General features: G+C 41.5%; 1 protein-coding gene across 1 annotated transcript in view; it reads right to left on the bottom strand.

Annotated features, from left to right (window-relative positions):
• Nucleotides 1–15,365, bottom strand: part of ppp3r1 (protein phosphatase 3 regulatory subunit B, alpha) — a 28,340-nt gene that overhangs the window by 4,831 nt on the left and 8,144 nt on the right. Inside the window, exons 2-4 of the mRNA XM_023963754.1 lie at nt 8,627–8,666; nt 757–933; nt 294–353 (exon numbers count right to left, since the gene is read on the bottom strand). Coding sequence (XP_023819522.1) covers nt 294–353; nt 757–933; nt 8,627–8,666 — 277 coding nt within the window. The remainder of the gene's footprint in view (nt 1–293; nt 354–756; nt 934–8,626; nt 8,667–15,365) is intronic.

The raw sequence follows: 15,365 nt of genomic DNA, 5'->3' as shown, positions 1-15,365 counted from the left end.
ACATTCTCTCTCTTGTTTAAATCCAGTATTACAGAAAGAAAACAAAGATCTGATCACGACTTGTAAGGATTTTGGGAACTGAAATGTTCTCCAGTTTGATTTCTTTCTCACACTAAAGTAAACAATACTGGAATAGAAAACTCAAATTTTTCTCAATTTCTTTCAAACTTATGCTCATTTTCTATCTACAAAATGTTTTTCATGGTTTCGTGTCCATGTGAGCCTATGCTGTGGCGTAGGTTGTGGCGCCCCCTGTGGACGTGAGGTTGTAATGAACGGGGAGCATGACTTACATCGCAGCTTCTGCTCTTTGTCTCCTTTGACGCTGAACTGTGACACCCCCTCGATGAACTCTGAGAGGACAGACACACTTCAGGGTTACACAACAAACTGAAAAAAAACACACAATTCAAAAGGATTTGGACATTTTAAAACATTTACAACTAACCCTTCAACAGTTTCATTTATTCAGTCTGATTGTTTGGGGATTTTCAAAACACGAGTGTAGACTCGATACATTTTAAATATGTCAGAGTGGATTTGTTCTGTGAAACAGAAACTTTGTGTATATGGTTTGTAGAAACTTTGCTTTGAAGTTTTGACCTCAAACTTCCAAAAGTGATTTATTTTCAACCAACTCATCAGCCTTCAGCTTTCTGATGATTTACTCTTCAGAAACAAAGATTTCAATGTTTTATGTCTGCAACGTTAAGATAGAAAGGTCAGATTTGCGAGCTTCACGGCGGGTTAGTTCACCTTTGAAGTCCACCTCCCCGTTTCCGTCCGTGTCGAAGATGTCGATGACCCGCTGCACCAGCGGGTTCTGCTGCAGCTCCGGCAGGGACATGAACTCCTCCACGCTGAGCGAGCCCGAGTTATCTAGGTCGAGTTTCTTAAACCGCTTCCCTAGCCTCTTAATCTCATCAGCATCGACTAGACGGAGAGGAAAAAGGAAACACAGGCAGAAGGTCTGCGTGAGAAGCTGCGAGGACATTCAGCACAGGGTTCCCCGTCATCTTCAGAACACACAAACCCGGAGTCCAGCAAAAACAAAGATGATGACAAAAAGAAGGCAGCGTTTGTCTGCTGCAGACCCAAAGACAAAACTTGAAAATCCCTGAATGAACTGCAGCTGCAAACTATAGAAACTTCTGCTTGGAAGCGGGTCAAGGACGACACCTCCAGAAAACTGGAGTGTAAACCCCCACCAACGTCTAAATCCAGCCTGCTCTGCAGCGAGGCCTCAAATAGGTGACACGAAAAAAGGAAACGCCTGACAGAAACTCTGCAAGGACCCAAAATTAGATAAGAAAAGAGAGCAGGAGAGAAGTGGGAGCTGTGAGGACACTTACAGACTTTGCCTACTAGTCTCATTGCAGGAGCTCGTCTCTTCTGGACCCCCTCCATCAGAGGAAGTCTCTCCTCTCAGGTAAAGAAAAGTGAGCGACAGCGAGGAGTAATCATGGGGCAATAACAAATCACCCTATAAGCTCATTCACGCAGTCATGTGACCACACGGGCCAACCAACAGACTCACTGCAGCTGCAGGAGTCTGGGGTCCTTGATGAGAACCAGCAGTACTCCTCAGAAGCTTTTTAAAGTCCCACTCCGATCATGTTCGGATTTATTTTCAAAGCATTCCCGGTGTTTTTCTTAATTTTGATTATGCCACAACTTTGAAACCCTGTGTTGTTTTCTAGCAAATAGTTTCTGCAAAGCGGCAAAAGTTCATTAGAAATCTACCTCTGAGTTGGGACGGAGCAGTTGGCATGGAGAGTTCTCTGTTTACAGCCCCTCACACCCTCCAACTTAACATTACCAGCTATATTGGAGCTGTCCAGCCGTACAGTTTAGAGCCAGATACAAACTCAGACGAGGACAGCAAAGACATACGTGGATCTAGTCCTCTAAGTGGATCCATCAGAAAGGAGCGGAGCAGGAAACGTGTGGCCAACAAGTAACGTGTTTTCGGACTACGGCAGCCAAAAAATGCAAAATAAAGAAGAATATAATGCATAAGTTGCACCTTTGGGAGGAATTTATTTAACAAAATAGCAGAAGAACAGACATTTCCTCTTGGAAGGTAAATCATAATAATGGAATAAAAAGCAATATGTTAAATCTCTTTACGCTTTACTACCACAACACACCGATGTTTATTCAGCGTCATAAAACATAGGATGAATAGTATATAAGCGCAAACCCAAAAAACTATAGTAAACTCCTTTTTAATTGGCATTTTTTCTATCTGCTCCTGATTTACAATGATTTGAATAAAGAAATACTCAGTAGAGTCAGTTTAACCTAAATTTTCTACATATATGTCCACCATCATCGGAAAAATACCACAAGAACATGTTAAAAACATAATAGAGACATAATAGACACATAATAGAGGGCAGGACTGGAGTCCAATCCAGGCCGGACCTGCAGACGAATCTCCAACAAATCTGAGAAGAGCGCCGCTGCTGCAGCCGACTGGCTGCTCCTCTGCAGCTCCAACAACTGGCCTGTCATTCAGCCGCTCGGCTCCAAGAAACGGGGAAGGAGAGAGACGGAGGTGGGTGGTGTTGTGGACGCGAACGTGCTGCATCAGCTCCATGACTAATCTGACTGCAAGTGTGGTAGAGCAGGAGGGAGAAAAGGTGAGACAAGAAAGTTGGGGTGGAGGCAGAGAAAGATGGGCTCTGCAGAAGGAAGAACCAATGAGCATGTGGAGTGGCGGCCCTTCAACTTCACTGCAAAAAAATCCTAAAATATCTTTCCCTGATGCTGCAAACGCCACATGATGAGATCAAGGCTGACGTTTTCTGGAACTTTGTGGTCATTCCTCAAAGATTGGAGGCAAAACCAAACATAATCAAGAATTGAGGTTCTTCCTCAGATGATAAATGTTCATCTTCATCATCAACAAACACTGAAACTACAGCTGATTTGGAGCCGGCTCCTCCGATTCTAACAGACAACTTTCATTCTGAAGAAAAGTCCTCAGATGACTTGATTTGAACCCTCAGACTGCAGGAGCATCAGCGCCGCAGATTTCAGGTCCAGCATGTTCTTCACAGTGTCCGCCTCCCGGCTGTCCTGTGACACCAAACACCTTTTTTTTTTAAATCAGCGGCCTTCTGGTTCCACTCTCAGCACAAACACGTGAAAAAGAACTTTATTTTAGCACAATCGCTACACGAGCAGTTCAGCATCTTCTGCTCCACAGACAGAAAAAAAAGAAAGACAAAGACAAAAATTCTAACAGCTGAATCCTTCAGACTGAGGAGCTGCAGGAACCTGATTTTCATTAGCTACACAAGACACCTTCTTCCTCTGCAACATCTGGATGGTCCTGGAACCCACGCATCCTCCAGTCCACACCGTTTTAGCTAATACCTCCCCCAAAGGCCTCCAGTCTGAGGATCCAGCAGGTGATGCTGGGGCAGGTGAACGACATCCTATTCTGACACAGAACGGTGGAAGCCGGTTGGAGCTAGTGCCATCAGAACAATCTGGACCTGAACGAGCGGAAGACTGTGGGGACGACACACCGTTTACCTTCTATGAGAACTGGACCGAGGGAGTGTGACGCCCCCCCCCCCCCATAGAAAATGGTTTACCTCTGGCTCCAAACAGTTGAAGTCAACACATTTTTTGTGATATGGATGCCGCCTGGTTGGAGTCAGATGTCGTCAGTAAGTAGTGATTGGTCTGAGTCATTGTTTCTATGGCAACCACTTTGGCCAATCACAAGCTTGTTGGAAGGCCACACCCCTACCACTAGAAATACCTTTATCAATCCCAATTCTCACCAGCCATTTTCCCCACGGAGACCTTCAGGTTCCTCTTCGGATGTAAGGTGGGAACACTGCAGCTGAACCACAAACTGCATCACTGACATGTTGATCAACAACGTTTCTTTTGGGTAGAAAGGTCAGGACACGGGTGCGACTGCTTCAGTGTTTCACTGTCGGTGGAACAAACTAAAAAGATGTTCCTGCTGCTGGTTCCTTGTGTGTTCTGCTTCCTGCCCGCTGCCAGGAGCTGCCCAGAGAGCAGAACATGGATTATTCATGGCGGCAGAGACGACTCCTTCTCAGTTTTGAAACATGGCGAGTGTCTGCCAGACCGGAGGACAGCAGGTCACTGTGACAGCACAAAGTAAAGAGCAAAGCTAGCAAGGGACTCCTGATTTGACAAACCTCATCTCTGACTCTGATGCAAACTCATGTTCACCCCCCCCCCCCACACACACACACACAACCATTTTAAATTAAATAAAACTCAAATTTAAAAACTGATTTCATTGCTGTTTAAAGCTCCAGATTTTGTGTCGTCTGCTTTCAGTGGTAGGGGTGTGGCCTTCCAACAAGCTCATCCCTGATTGGTGAAGGTGGTTGCCTTAGAAATGTTGACTCAGGATACTGAACCAATCACTGCTTATTGATGTTTTCTGGTTCTAACATGGCAACGTCCATACTGGCGACTCTAAAAATGGCGACTCAACTGACTTCCTTTTACTAGCTGGAGGAAGTCATTCCCAATGGGTGACATCACACTGACTCAGTCCAGTTCTCATATACAGTCAGTGTTCTAAACTAGAGGGCTGCATTAACCCAAATCTCACGGGATTGGGCGGTTTGAATTGTGCTGCGGGCGGGAGCGGGCGGCAAAAAAACCCCCCGCAGGATCAGTGCTGCCATGAATATCTCATGAATATATATTAGCGGACTACGTTAGGCTGTGCGGCTGTTGGATTCTTATGTACTGAAGCTCCGTGAAGGCACCAGGCAGAGACGCCCAATGGCCTTTGTCATCTAACCTGTTGTTGGGGTTGTGCAACGCCCCGCCCCGCCTCTCACTAAGAGCGCGCTTCAGGCCGTCTGTCTGCGCGCGCACACACGCAGACTTTTAACCGAACAGGATTTGGGAAAATATATTTAATAATTAAGTTGCACATAACACAAAAGAGGAATGCATGAAAAGATGAGGCTGGAGGAGGGACATGAATCTCTTTAATAATATCAATACAAATACGTGTTTTTTTCCTGCGGGACGGGAGACGATACAAAATCAATGCATCTCTATTACTGTGCAGGAATAAATTCTATTAGTTTTGCGGGTGCGGGCAGGAGTGGACATACATATTGCGGGTGCGGGATTGGTCAGAAATTCAGTGGGCGCGGGAGCGGGATGAAGAAAATAGTCCCGCGCAGGGCTCTATTCTAAACCCTTCTGATATGAAGTGAACACAGGAGAATTGTGGGAAATCTCTACAGTCCCAGAGGCTCCTCCTTCAGCTGCTAATAAGCAGCTTTGAGGGACGTCCAGATGGAACCGGGAACCTCACGCAGACTTAAACAAACACTGCATGCACCCACAAGTGTTACCAGGCAACAGGAATCCATTATCCCCCCCCCCCCCCCCCCCCCTCTTGAAAGCCCACATGCATGCAATCAGGAGGGAACAGCTGGACCATTGTTCATGAGGAGAATGCTAATGCAGATGTTAGGAATCGACACGTTAACAGAAATTCAGCAGAGCCTTCAAGCTGTTCATGTGACACAAATGGCGTGAGCAGGCCTGGAAACCGCAGCCTGAACACAGCGCGCGCGGGGGGGGGGGGCACAGACAGCTCAGTAATTACCTGAGTTTGACAGACGACACTGCACCTGTTAGCATAATGGGGTTGTAGTGAGTAAGTGTGGGTGTAAGTATCCCTGCTGCAGATGCAGCCCTACAAACTCAAACAGGAAGGTCAAACAGGAAGCTGCAGGAAACGTCTCCTATTTTCACAATAAAAGTCACATTTTTCTGTCATCATTTTGCCATGAAAACTGCAGTTACAGTTTGAAGTGGATCATTCTGCCCATCTCAGCTATGGTGAGTTAACTGTTTGAGAACAGAAGCTCCACATGCCTGTAAAATACTAATTTAATGAGGCGGCAGTGGTTCAGGCGGTTGAGCAGGTCGTCCAATGATCGAAGGGTCGGCGGTTTGATCCCAGCTTTCCCCCAGTCCACCGTCCTTGGGACAGATGCTTCACCCTCCCTGCCTCCAGTGTTGCTCCACTGGTGTGTGAATGTGCATGAATGTCTCGGTGATGGGACTAGTAGGCCGTAGGCGCAAACTGACAGCCACGCCTCTGTCATGAATGATGGACACAATGTAAGCGCTTAGAGCGCCCGCAAAAGCACAGGTAAATCTAATTCATTATGATTATTATTAATACACTGATATAATTATAAATGGCTATTTATTTAGCTAAAATGCAGTTTTGAAAAATGTTTAAATGTCTTGATCTTCAGTTAGTGAGCACATTTTGTTGGTAAACTACGAAAGTCATGTTTTTTTTCTGTGTGAAACATATTTCAAAAGACTTACTGGAATTTACTTTAAACTAAGAAGGTAACGGTTTATCGACTTCACCATGGATCACAATCCAACCTGATCCTTCTTCCTGAGGATAGTTGTCAATCACATCTATCGTTACCATTATCAAATCATTTCAAAATAAAAAAGAAAAGTGATCTATGCAAACGTGTATAAGCGCATTTCAGACTTCCACATTCAAAAGTTTCGCAATCATGTGTAGCTAAGCACATTTGAACGTTTTCGGGCTCTATGTACACAATGTACAACCACTGAATGCACAGTAAAGTCTTTGAAATGAGAGGCAGCCATCCACAGTCATCTCATCTGATGCTCAGCTCTGGGTTTGCAGCCAGCATTGGGGCACAGAGGGCAGCTCCTGCACTCCGTGCATTAGGCTGATTACTCTGCCGTGATCCTGAACCGACTGAGGACAAAAGCAGGGCGGCACATTTATAGCTCTGCAGTCATCAGAAAACCCCCAGCTCACCCCCACCAGCAGAGGCTCTGGCTCCCGCCCTCAGGGAAATCCCTAGCAACAAGGAACTCCAGTGCTGTTTATTCTGGGCGGCCTCGGACGGAGCAGCAAAGGTTTCGGCCTTGCGGCGAGTTCCAGGGGGTTGGGGGTGTCCAAACAGAGCGGGCACGCTCGTCAACAGTAAGTGTGTTCTCCAAAAGGGCACACACGTGTGTTTGGATGTAGGACAACGCGTTTTCCCGATCAAACCCTGATGATGAAGGATTCGACGCCGAAACGTGTTTCACAATCGAACCAAACGGACCGATTTCTTCAGGGTCAGTGAGCAGCTGCTCTGTTGGTCAAACAATCAGAGACACAGGAGGTGATGGGAAGAAAAAAAAAGATCAAACAAACAGACTACCGTAGATCACGAGACGCTGGGCGGGAACTCCACAGATTGGTGAGCATTTTAAAGAAGTAAGTGGAACAAAGAGCAGTGAGTAAGCATCAGCGAGTCTGACGAGTTCACGCTTGTCCACACATCATGTGGGCTTTCCTCAGTGGGAGTGATGCATGGAGAGCCAGGCAGCCCAAGGTCCTCCACGATGGAGCATTGGATCCAAGCAAGCTGAAGGTGCATAGCTGCTGTCCTACTGGCTTTTTTTATCTGTATTTTGGACATTTCCCACTCATTTTATTGATGCCTCTGCAGGAAAGAGTACTTTTTTGTGTTTTTTTTTAGGTCACCATACATTTTTCTTTTCATTTTAGCCATTACCTTTCTCACCTAGATCAGTATATCATAATAAGCATATTTACAGTACAAAAGTAAGATTTAAGGTGATTTTTTTGGTGATGTTTGAGTTCTTTGGAGCTTTCCTACTGCTTTTTGAACCATTTTAGCATTTAGCTTAGCTTTATTTTCACCTGAAAACAAATAAAGTTTTGACAATTTTTCTGAAATAATGGATTTTTTCCCCCTGTAAAATTAAACATTTTGAAAGTTTTATTTATTTATTTATTTATTTGATCTGATTCTCAGTCTTTTAATTTTGAGTCCGGATCCAAAACATTTGTAACACATTTAAAAATAAACTAATTTAATAAACAGATCTAGGTTTTCTGATTTTAGTTTCATTAACCAACTTATCATTTAACACTTCTGTGGGGTAGCTTTAACAATAAATTAAAAAATTATTTTGTGTGTGATTAATTAGTCATGACCTCTAATTAATAATCGAATTCATCTATTTTTAATCAAACCTAATAATTGTTGTGAAAAGCCTTATTTCAAGGTATTTTTAATTAATTTTACAACATTTTACAAGTAAAAGATCAAAAAAAAAGTGGCTTTAAGAAGTTCTCCTAATATAACAAACTTCCAACCTTTACTTTTAGACCACCAAGAGGGATTTTTTTCAATCTCAAAAATTAAGAAAAAAACAAGAACCAAACATTAGGTCCAGAGTGCTCCAATTTAACACAAAATAAATAAATAAGAGAGAATAACAATCCAAAAAAATATTGACCACAAACTTCTTTAAGAATCTCGATAAGGATCTCTCCTACATATGGTAAAAGACTGTGCTTTTATAAGAGAAAAAACAACTACAAAAATCATAAAATACTAATAAATTGTTAGTATTAATTGAAAGAAATTCAACAAATCCCTTAATTCTCTGCAAACCTTTTAATGAAACCTTTGCTGAAACAAGAACTTCATGATGAAAAACACTTCCGGTTTTAAAATTAAAACTACAAATAAAAAAGTAGTAAAAACATTTTGGATGAGGTTGGAATACTTACAATGTGAGCACATTTCCAGGGGGTAACTCGCTTCATTTCCCTAAAAAACACAAAGAAAAACAGATTATTAATCCCAGAATCAATACAGATGTTTTTGAGATTTCCAGAAAGATCTTTGTCTCCATTACAGTAGTGATTCACTTATTGAATAACATCTGATCAGGTCTGATCTGGTCTCACTGCAAACAGGCCTGAAGAGTCAGAATCCCAGGAAAACGTGTTAAGAACTTAATCCTTTTACTGAGGCTGAGCACAGGCAGAAAAGAGAAGATGGGTTTAAGGAGAAGCTCGGGTGGAGTTCTCAAAGTAAAGAAAGTAGAAACTGATTTTATTTCACTTCTTCAGTGGTATCCCATGACTGAAGGGGTTGCCCCATTTGTGGAAATATAACATCATGAGATCTTTTTTGTGGATGCTTGGTGTAACTTTGTATTTGCCACATAAACCAATTGAAGGTACAAATTTCTTTAGATGGTCTTTAGAAGAAACAAGAAGGACCTGCTTTCCGTGTGAGAACCTTTTGTCTGGGAAAACCTTGTTTCTTTATCTTTATCGTATTGAGATATTCTTTGGCTCTTCTTACAAGTGTTTCAATATGAAAATCAAAAACTAGCTTAAGCGTTAGTCACATGCGCCTGTACAGGCGCTGCAGGTTTTTGGATAGTCCAGACCCGTGGAGGGTCGTAGAGAGGTGCAGCCGCATCTTAAGGGGAGCGCAGATATGTCTCACAGTTCCCTTGAGGCTTGAGGCACCTTCATTTTTCCTCCAAAGGCTCAACGAGCGGTCTATGTTTTTGATATTTTGTGCAGGACACATACAGGGTAGCCCATTTTTTTTGGCCCGCACACAGCCCGGATTCACCTGTAGGGGCAGCTGTGACCAATGCCTAAATGATGAGGAGCAAAGAATGAAAGAAAATCTGTCTAGTGATCATTGTGGGCGTGACAGATGAGGATGTATAAAGTAACTGGTGTAAATGAAAAGTGTTTGCCTTTCAGAATGATAAACTCTTTGAACAGAACTAGGGCTGCATGATATTAAGAAAACCTGCGATCTTAGTGATCAATATCGCGATGACGATATGACTTGAAATACATGAAAGAATAGCAAAACAGCTATAAACATTTCAATTTCACTGCAACAGTTTCATTCAAATAAGAGTCAACATACCGGTACCTTGAATTACTCTCCAAATGACACTAGTCTACATGGGAGACGAGCATCTAACATAACAGGCCTTCATCCGATTGGTCAACAACGTGAAGGGGCCCATCTGATTGGTCAAATGCATTAAGGGATTTATTTGATCCGTTAAATACTTCAAGCTGCCGTAACATTGTTTTAGCACATTTAAGATTTATCGACTTTTACACCAACTTTTGCTATATACGTATTGCACAGCTTGATATCGTGATAACAATAAATTTGTGATATATTTTGCAGGCCTAAACACAACATAATTCTTTTTTTTTTTTGTAAAATAGCTGAACTGCAGCAGAGGAAAGGAGTCTCCTGGGAGGCTGCACAGCAGTGCTGGCTCAGCTTTAGAACCCACATTCACGCCGGACAGCTCATCCAACACTGCGGTGTCTACTTGGCCTCACGTTGGTGGCATGGGGGGGTCCCTGGTGCAGGGATGGGGTGGGGATCCTACAGCAGAAACATCCCAGAACGGAATGCAATCAATCAAAAACATCCTGCAGCTCCATTGAGGAATGAATGCTTCCGTTTGAGCTCGGAGGAATGACTCCCCGCCTTCAGAAACAACCGTCCCTGCTCTGCATCAGCAAAAATGCTGATTTTTATTTGACTCAATTAAAATAAACGTTCATTAATTTAAGTTTACTTCATAACTTTGGAATCCCGACTCACAAATACAATCTTTATATCATTTAAGCCGCAACACACTAAACTAAGGTCACACTGCAGTTATAAAGATCTTTCAATGATGATCTATTTTTGAAACCGAAGCACATGATATGAAAGCCAGAACTTCAGAGCTTCTCTGGTTCCACCACAGAAAAATCCAATAATGGTTTCATGACAGGTTGAGGTTTGCTGCCCAAACTGTCCCGATCTGCTCACGTTTGAGTTTTTCTCGATGCTTCTGCAGCAGCAGAGCCGTCTCACATGTTGATGTATTTTAGGAGCAGCAAGAAGAAAGAGGTGACAGGATTAGCCAGGAGAGCGCTTTGGGATTCCACACGCTATGAGGGGAGGAAAGTCCGTCAGCAGCGCCTTGGGTTTTGCAGCACATTTCATTGTTTCAATTCCACTGTAGGTTGATGAGCAAGGCACAAGGCCAGCAGCACAGGAGTCAGGTGTCTGGTCATCTTTGCAGGCCAGTAATGGAGAAAATGTTGGACTTTATTGATCCCAAAAGAAATGGTGCTTCCCTTTCCCACACTCACAGAGCTACACAAGACTACACAGAGCTACACAAGACTACACAGAGCTACACAAGACTACACAGAGCTACACAAGACTACACAGAGCTACACAAGACTACACAGAGCTACACAAGACTACACAGAGCTACACAAGACTACACAGAGCTACACAAATATAGACAGACCTACACAAGACTACACAGAGCTACACAAGACTACACAGAGCTACACAAGACTACACAGAGCTACACAAATATAGACAGACCTACACAAGACTACACAAGACTACACAGATCTACACAAGACTACACAGAGCTACACAAAACTACACAAAGCTACACAAAACTACACAGAGCTACACAAAACTACACAAAGCTACACAAAACTACACAGACCTACACAAGACTACACATAACTACACAAAGCTACACAAAACTACACAGAGCTACACAAAACTACACAGAGCTACACAAAACTACACAGACCTACACAAGACTACACAAGACTACACAGAGCTACACAAAACTACACAAAACTACACAGAGCTACACAAATATAGACAGAGCTACACAAAACTAGGAGTTACAAAGACAAAAATAGAGCTAAACAAAACTACATTGAACTACATAAAGCTACAGCATACTACTAAAAAAGAGCTACATAAAAATACACAAAGATATGCCGAGTTACAAGGATAAACACAGCAACAAAACTATACAGAGCTACACCCAGTTAAAAGAGATACACAAAGCTACAGCATGTTTGAGAGGTACATATTGAGTTACAAAGAGTAAAAGAGCTACACAAAACTACACAGGCTACCATGTGTTACAAAGATAAGTAAAGCTACACAAAACACAAAGTTATAAAGAGCTAAACTGATCAGAACTACACAAAACTACACAGAGCTACAGTAAATTCCAAGATATACACAGAGCTACACAAATCTACTCCGAGTAACAGAGAGCAACACAAAGGTGGAAAAACCCACTACTCTGAACAGAACTACACAAAACCTTACAGAGCTATACCAAGTTCCAGGAGATACACAGAACGACATCAAAAAGAGCTACACAAAACTCCACAGAACTCCACAGAGCTAAAAAGGGAGCTACACAACGCCACACCGAGTAACCAGTGCAACAAAGTTAAAAAGAGCTACACTGAACAGGGCTACACAAACTACACAAAGATAAATAGAGTTCTAAAGACTAACACATAACTACACAAAGCCATACCAAACTACACAAAAGCTACACAAAACTACAATGTAAAGTTACAACAAGTTACAACACATAGAGAGAAACACAAAACAAAGCCACACTTTTAAAGAGATTCACTGAGCTACACAGTCTCAGAGACTCACCAAGTTAAAAATACACAAAGCTCCATCGGGTTACACAAAACTACTGAACTGCAACTTTTTTAACTTGATGCACTCCCATTTTTGTAATGTTTATGTTCAGTTGTTATTTTGAAAAAAACATACAAACAAATAAGATCTGTCAATTGTCTGTCATGAAGGTAGTAAAATTAAATAATTATGGTTTGTATTTTGGATCATTTCATAGAGGTTCATGTACCCGAACACCAGTTTGACGAGTACCATGATGGTTTGAAAAACAAAAAGCTGTAAGGTCATTAAAAAAAAAAAAATTATTATACATCTAAAATATATATATTCAATTACAAGTGTGACATTGACTCACAACCAAAGCAAAACAAAGAGTTTAAAGATTAAGGCAGTGCTTAAAATCAGTAACAGAAAAAAACTCAACATTTTACTGATCAGAAATAATTCTTTTAAAGATGAAATATTGATTTATATCTGTGGATAAACATTTTAAATGCAATTTATTGTATTTTGAGGTAAAAACAGTTTTCTGATTTAGAATAGGAATTAATGTTTAAGAGAAAAGAAACTTCCACTTTATCTTGTTTAAAATGAATTATGTCACAACATATATAACAAATAAAATTGTTATAAAATTATTTTCTTAAAACAAAATAAACATTTAATCAAATCAAGTCGGTTGAAACCCGTGAATCCAAATTGAGTTAATTCAGGAATTTGGCAGCGACAGACCCACACAAATGAGTGAAAATTGCCACTAAATACAAAAACAAACAAAGCTAGCAGTTTAAATTATCCACATCAAATTAAATCAATTCAAGTTTAAAAAAACTGAAATAGAAGCACCAGGAGTCATGAAATGTTTGAAACGTCTACAAAGACCCTTTTAAAGAAAGACCCCCCCCCTTGCCTCCGTTCAGCATTAGCTCCCGGGTCCCTGCAGGTAAACGGACTTAAGGAAAAGCAGATTTGGGGTGAGGATTAGAGGTTTATGAACTAAAGCTGTATGTCCCTTCAGTGGTTATTATGAAGTCAGAAGTAACTCCTGCCACTTCCTTCTGCAATAAACCACCTTATTAGCTGCAAGTTGACTCGACCCTTTTGGCCAAAAAACAAAAAAAAAGAGAACATTTTACATCTACAGGAAAAATGAAGGCAGAAAGGGAGGGACACTGCAATTACGTATGCCTTGCTCACAATCAATTAGACTATTGCAACACATTTTGTATAACGAAGTCCAGCTTTAGAGATTGACCCAAAAACGAGTCTGACAATAGACATGAGGGATTGGAACCATGAAAGACTGAGGATGGCAGAAACCCCGACTGGAGACTAGAAATGACCAAAAGAGAGGAACGTACTGGAAACTGCAGCATTTAATCAAATTTACCTGGAATTCAAGTAAAAACTAAACTGAAAGCAATATTTTAAAATTCCATCCCAGAAATGTTTTAACTAACCTGTCGTTTTCTAGGACATAGTTTCTGCAGAGTGGCAGTAGTTCATTAGAGATTCACCTCTGAGTTGTGGGCATAAATGTTGCGATGGAGCAACCCCGGCCCCCCTCCCCCTCCATGTTGCTGATAGCTCTCTCTGTTTACATGCTCTCCTACTAGCTTACAGCCCCCACACACCCCACCCACTATTACTGGTGCAACGAAAAGGACAAGCAATGTTGGAGCTATCCAGCCATACAGTTTTAAACCAGATGCCATTTCAGACGAGGAAAACAAAGACATCAATGGATCCATTTGTCTGCAAGTGGATACATCGGAATGGCGCAGGGGGCTTGTGGCCCGCTCAGTGTCTTATTTTCGGCATAAGCTCTTTTTCTTCAGTTTTATGATTTTATTGTTAGAATATTATAAAGTTGAACATAATCATGGAAATCTATTAGTATATCAACACAGTAAAAAAAAAAGTTCTGAGTTGTCCACACTTTTAATTAATTTGGTTTACAACAGTAAAATGAGCAACAAACCCAGCTTTTTCAAGACGTTTACTTAAAATCCTTAAGTTATATATCATTAATATTTACATGACTGGATGATCTAAAAAATGAAAGTGTGACAAAGATGAGACAAAAAAAGACAAAAAAGAAAAAGGATGAAGAAATGGGCCAATACTTTTTCACACCACAGTGTGATTCATCCGTCTTACGAAAGGCGACCATGAACTTGGCAGCTTGTTCATGAACACTGGAAGAACACTTGTAGTGATGGTAAACACTGAGAACTAGAAAATGGGGAGTCACCAATGTATACACTCTGTGAGTGTGTGTGTCTGTGTGTGTGTGTGGGGGGGGGGTAAGCAAAATGTGAACTTTACTAATAAAGTTTGGTTTGGTAAAAATGTTAATTACATTTTTATTGTTCAGTTTTAATACAATAACATTTTTGGATTGTCCAGCTATAAATGAGTTGTAGTGTCAATCATATTTAAATGCGCAAATAAAAAGAGATGACCTTTCTCTTAGCTCTTAGCAGCTTATTTGTGGCCCTTTTTTGTTTGTTTTCTTGGTTCAGGATTATGTTATGAACCAATCGACTTCCTCCACACTGATGTAAATTTTTTTTACTGCACAACAGTTTTATTATAAACACACGAAAGCCTGCAGAGGGACAGAACACTGCAGACAAACCCTCTTTGAATACATTTCAGCCAAACTTTGAGCAGTAACATAAGCAGATTCATCAGTGTCTGTGAACACTAAAGTTCACTTCATCTTATTTGGAATATTTTTACTTGTATATTTGTTTTCATGTCAATGCGCTTCTGCAGTGTGCTGCAGTGTGCGTTTATGTTCGTGTGTACGTCTGTGTCAGGTTGAGCAGTCAAGGGCAGCCGTGAAAATAATGAGGAAAATCTCAGAAGCCTGAAGAAAGTCCAGCTTCTCTCTGGCATTTCGGTTCCAGGATCCAGCTCGTCTACAGATCAAAGCCTCTGCGTGTCATGAACACCAACAACAGCTCTATGAAATAGGACTACACTGCA

The sequence above is a fragment of the Oryzias latipes genome, chromosome 15 (assembly GCF_002234675.1).
Source record: "Oryzias latipes chromosome 15, ASM223467v1".
NCBI classification, from domain to species: Eukaryota; Metazoa; Chordata; class Actinopteri; order Beloniformes; family Adrianichthyidae; genus Oryzias; species Oryzias latipes.
The sequence above is the reverse complement of the archived record's forward strand: the minus strand, read 5'-3'. Positions and strand labels throughout refer to the sequence as shown.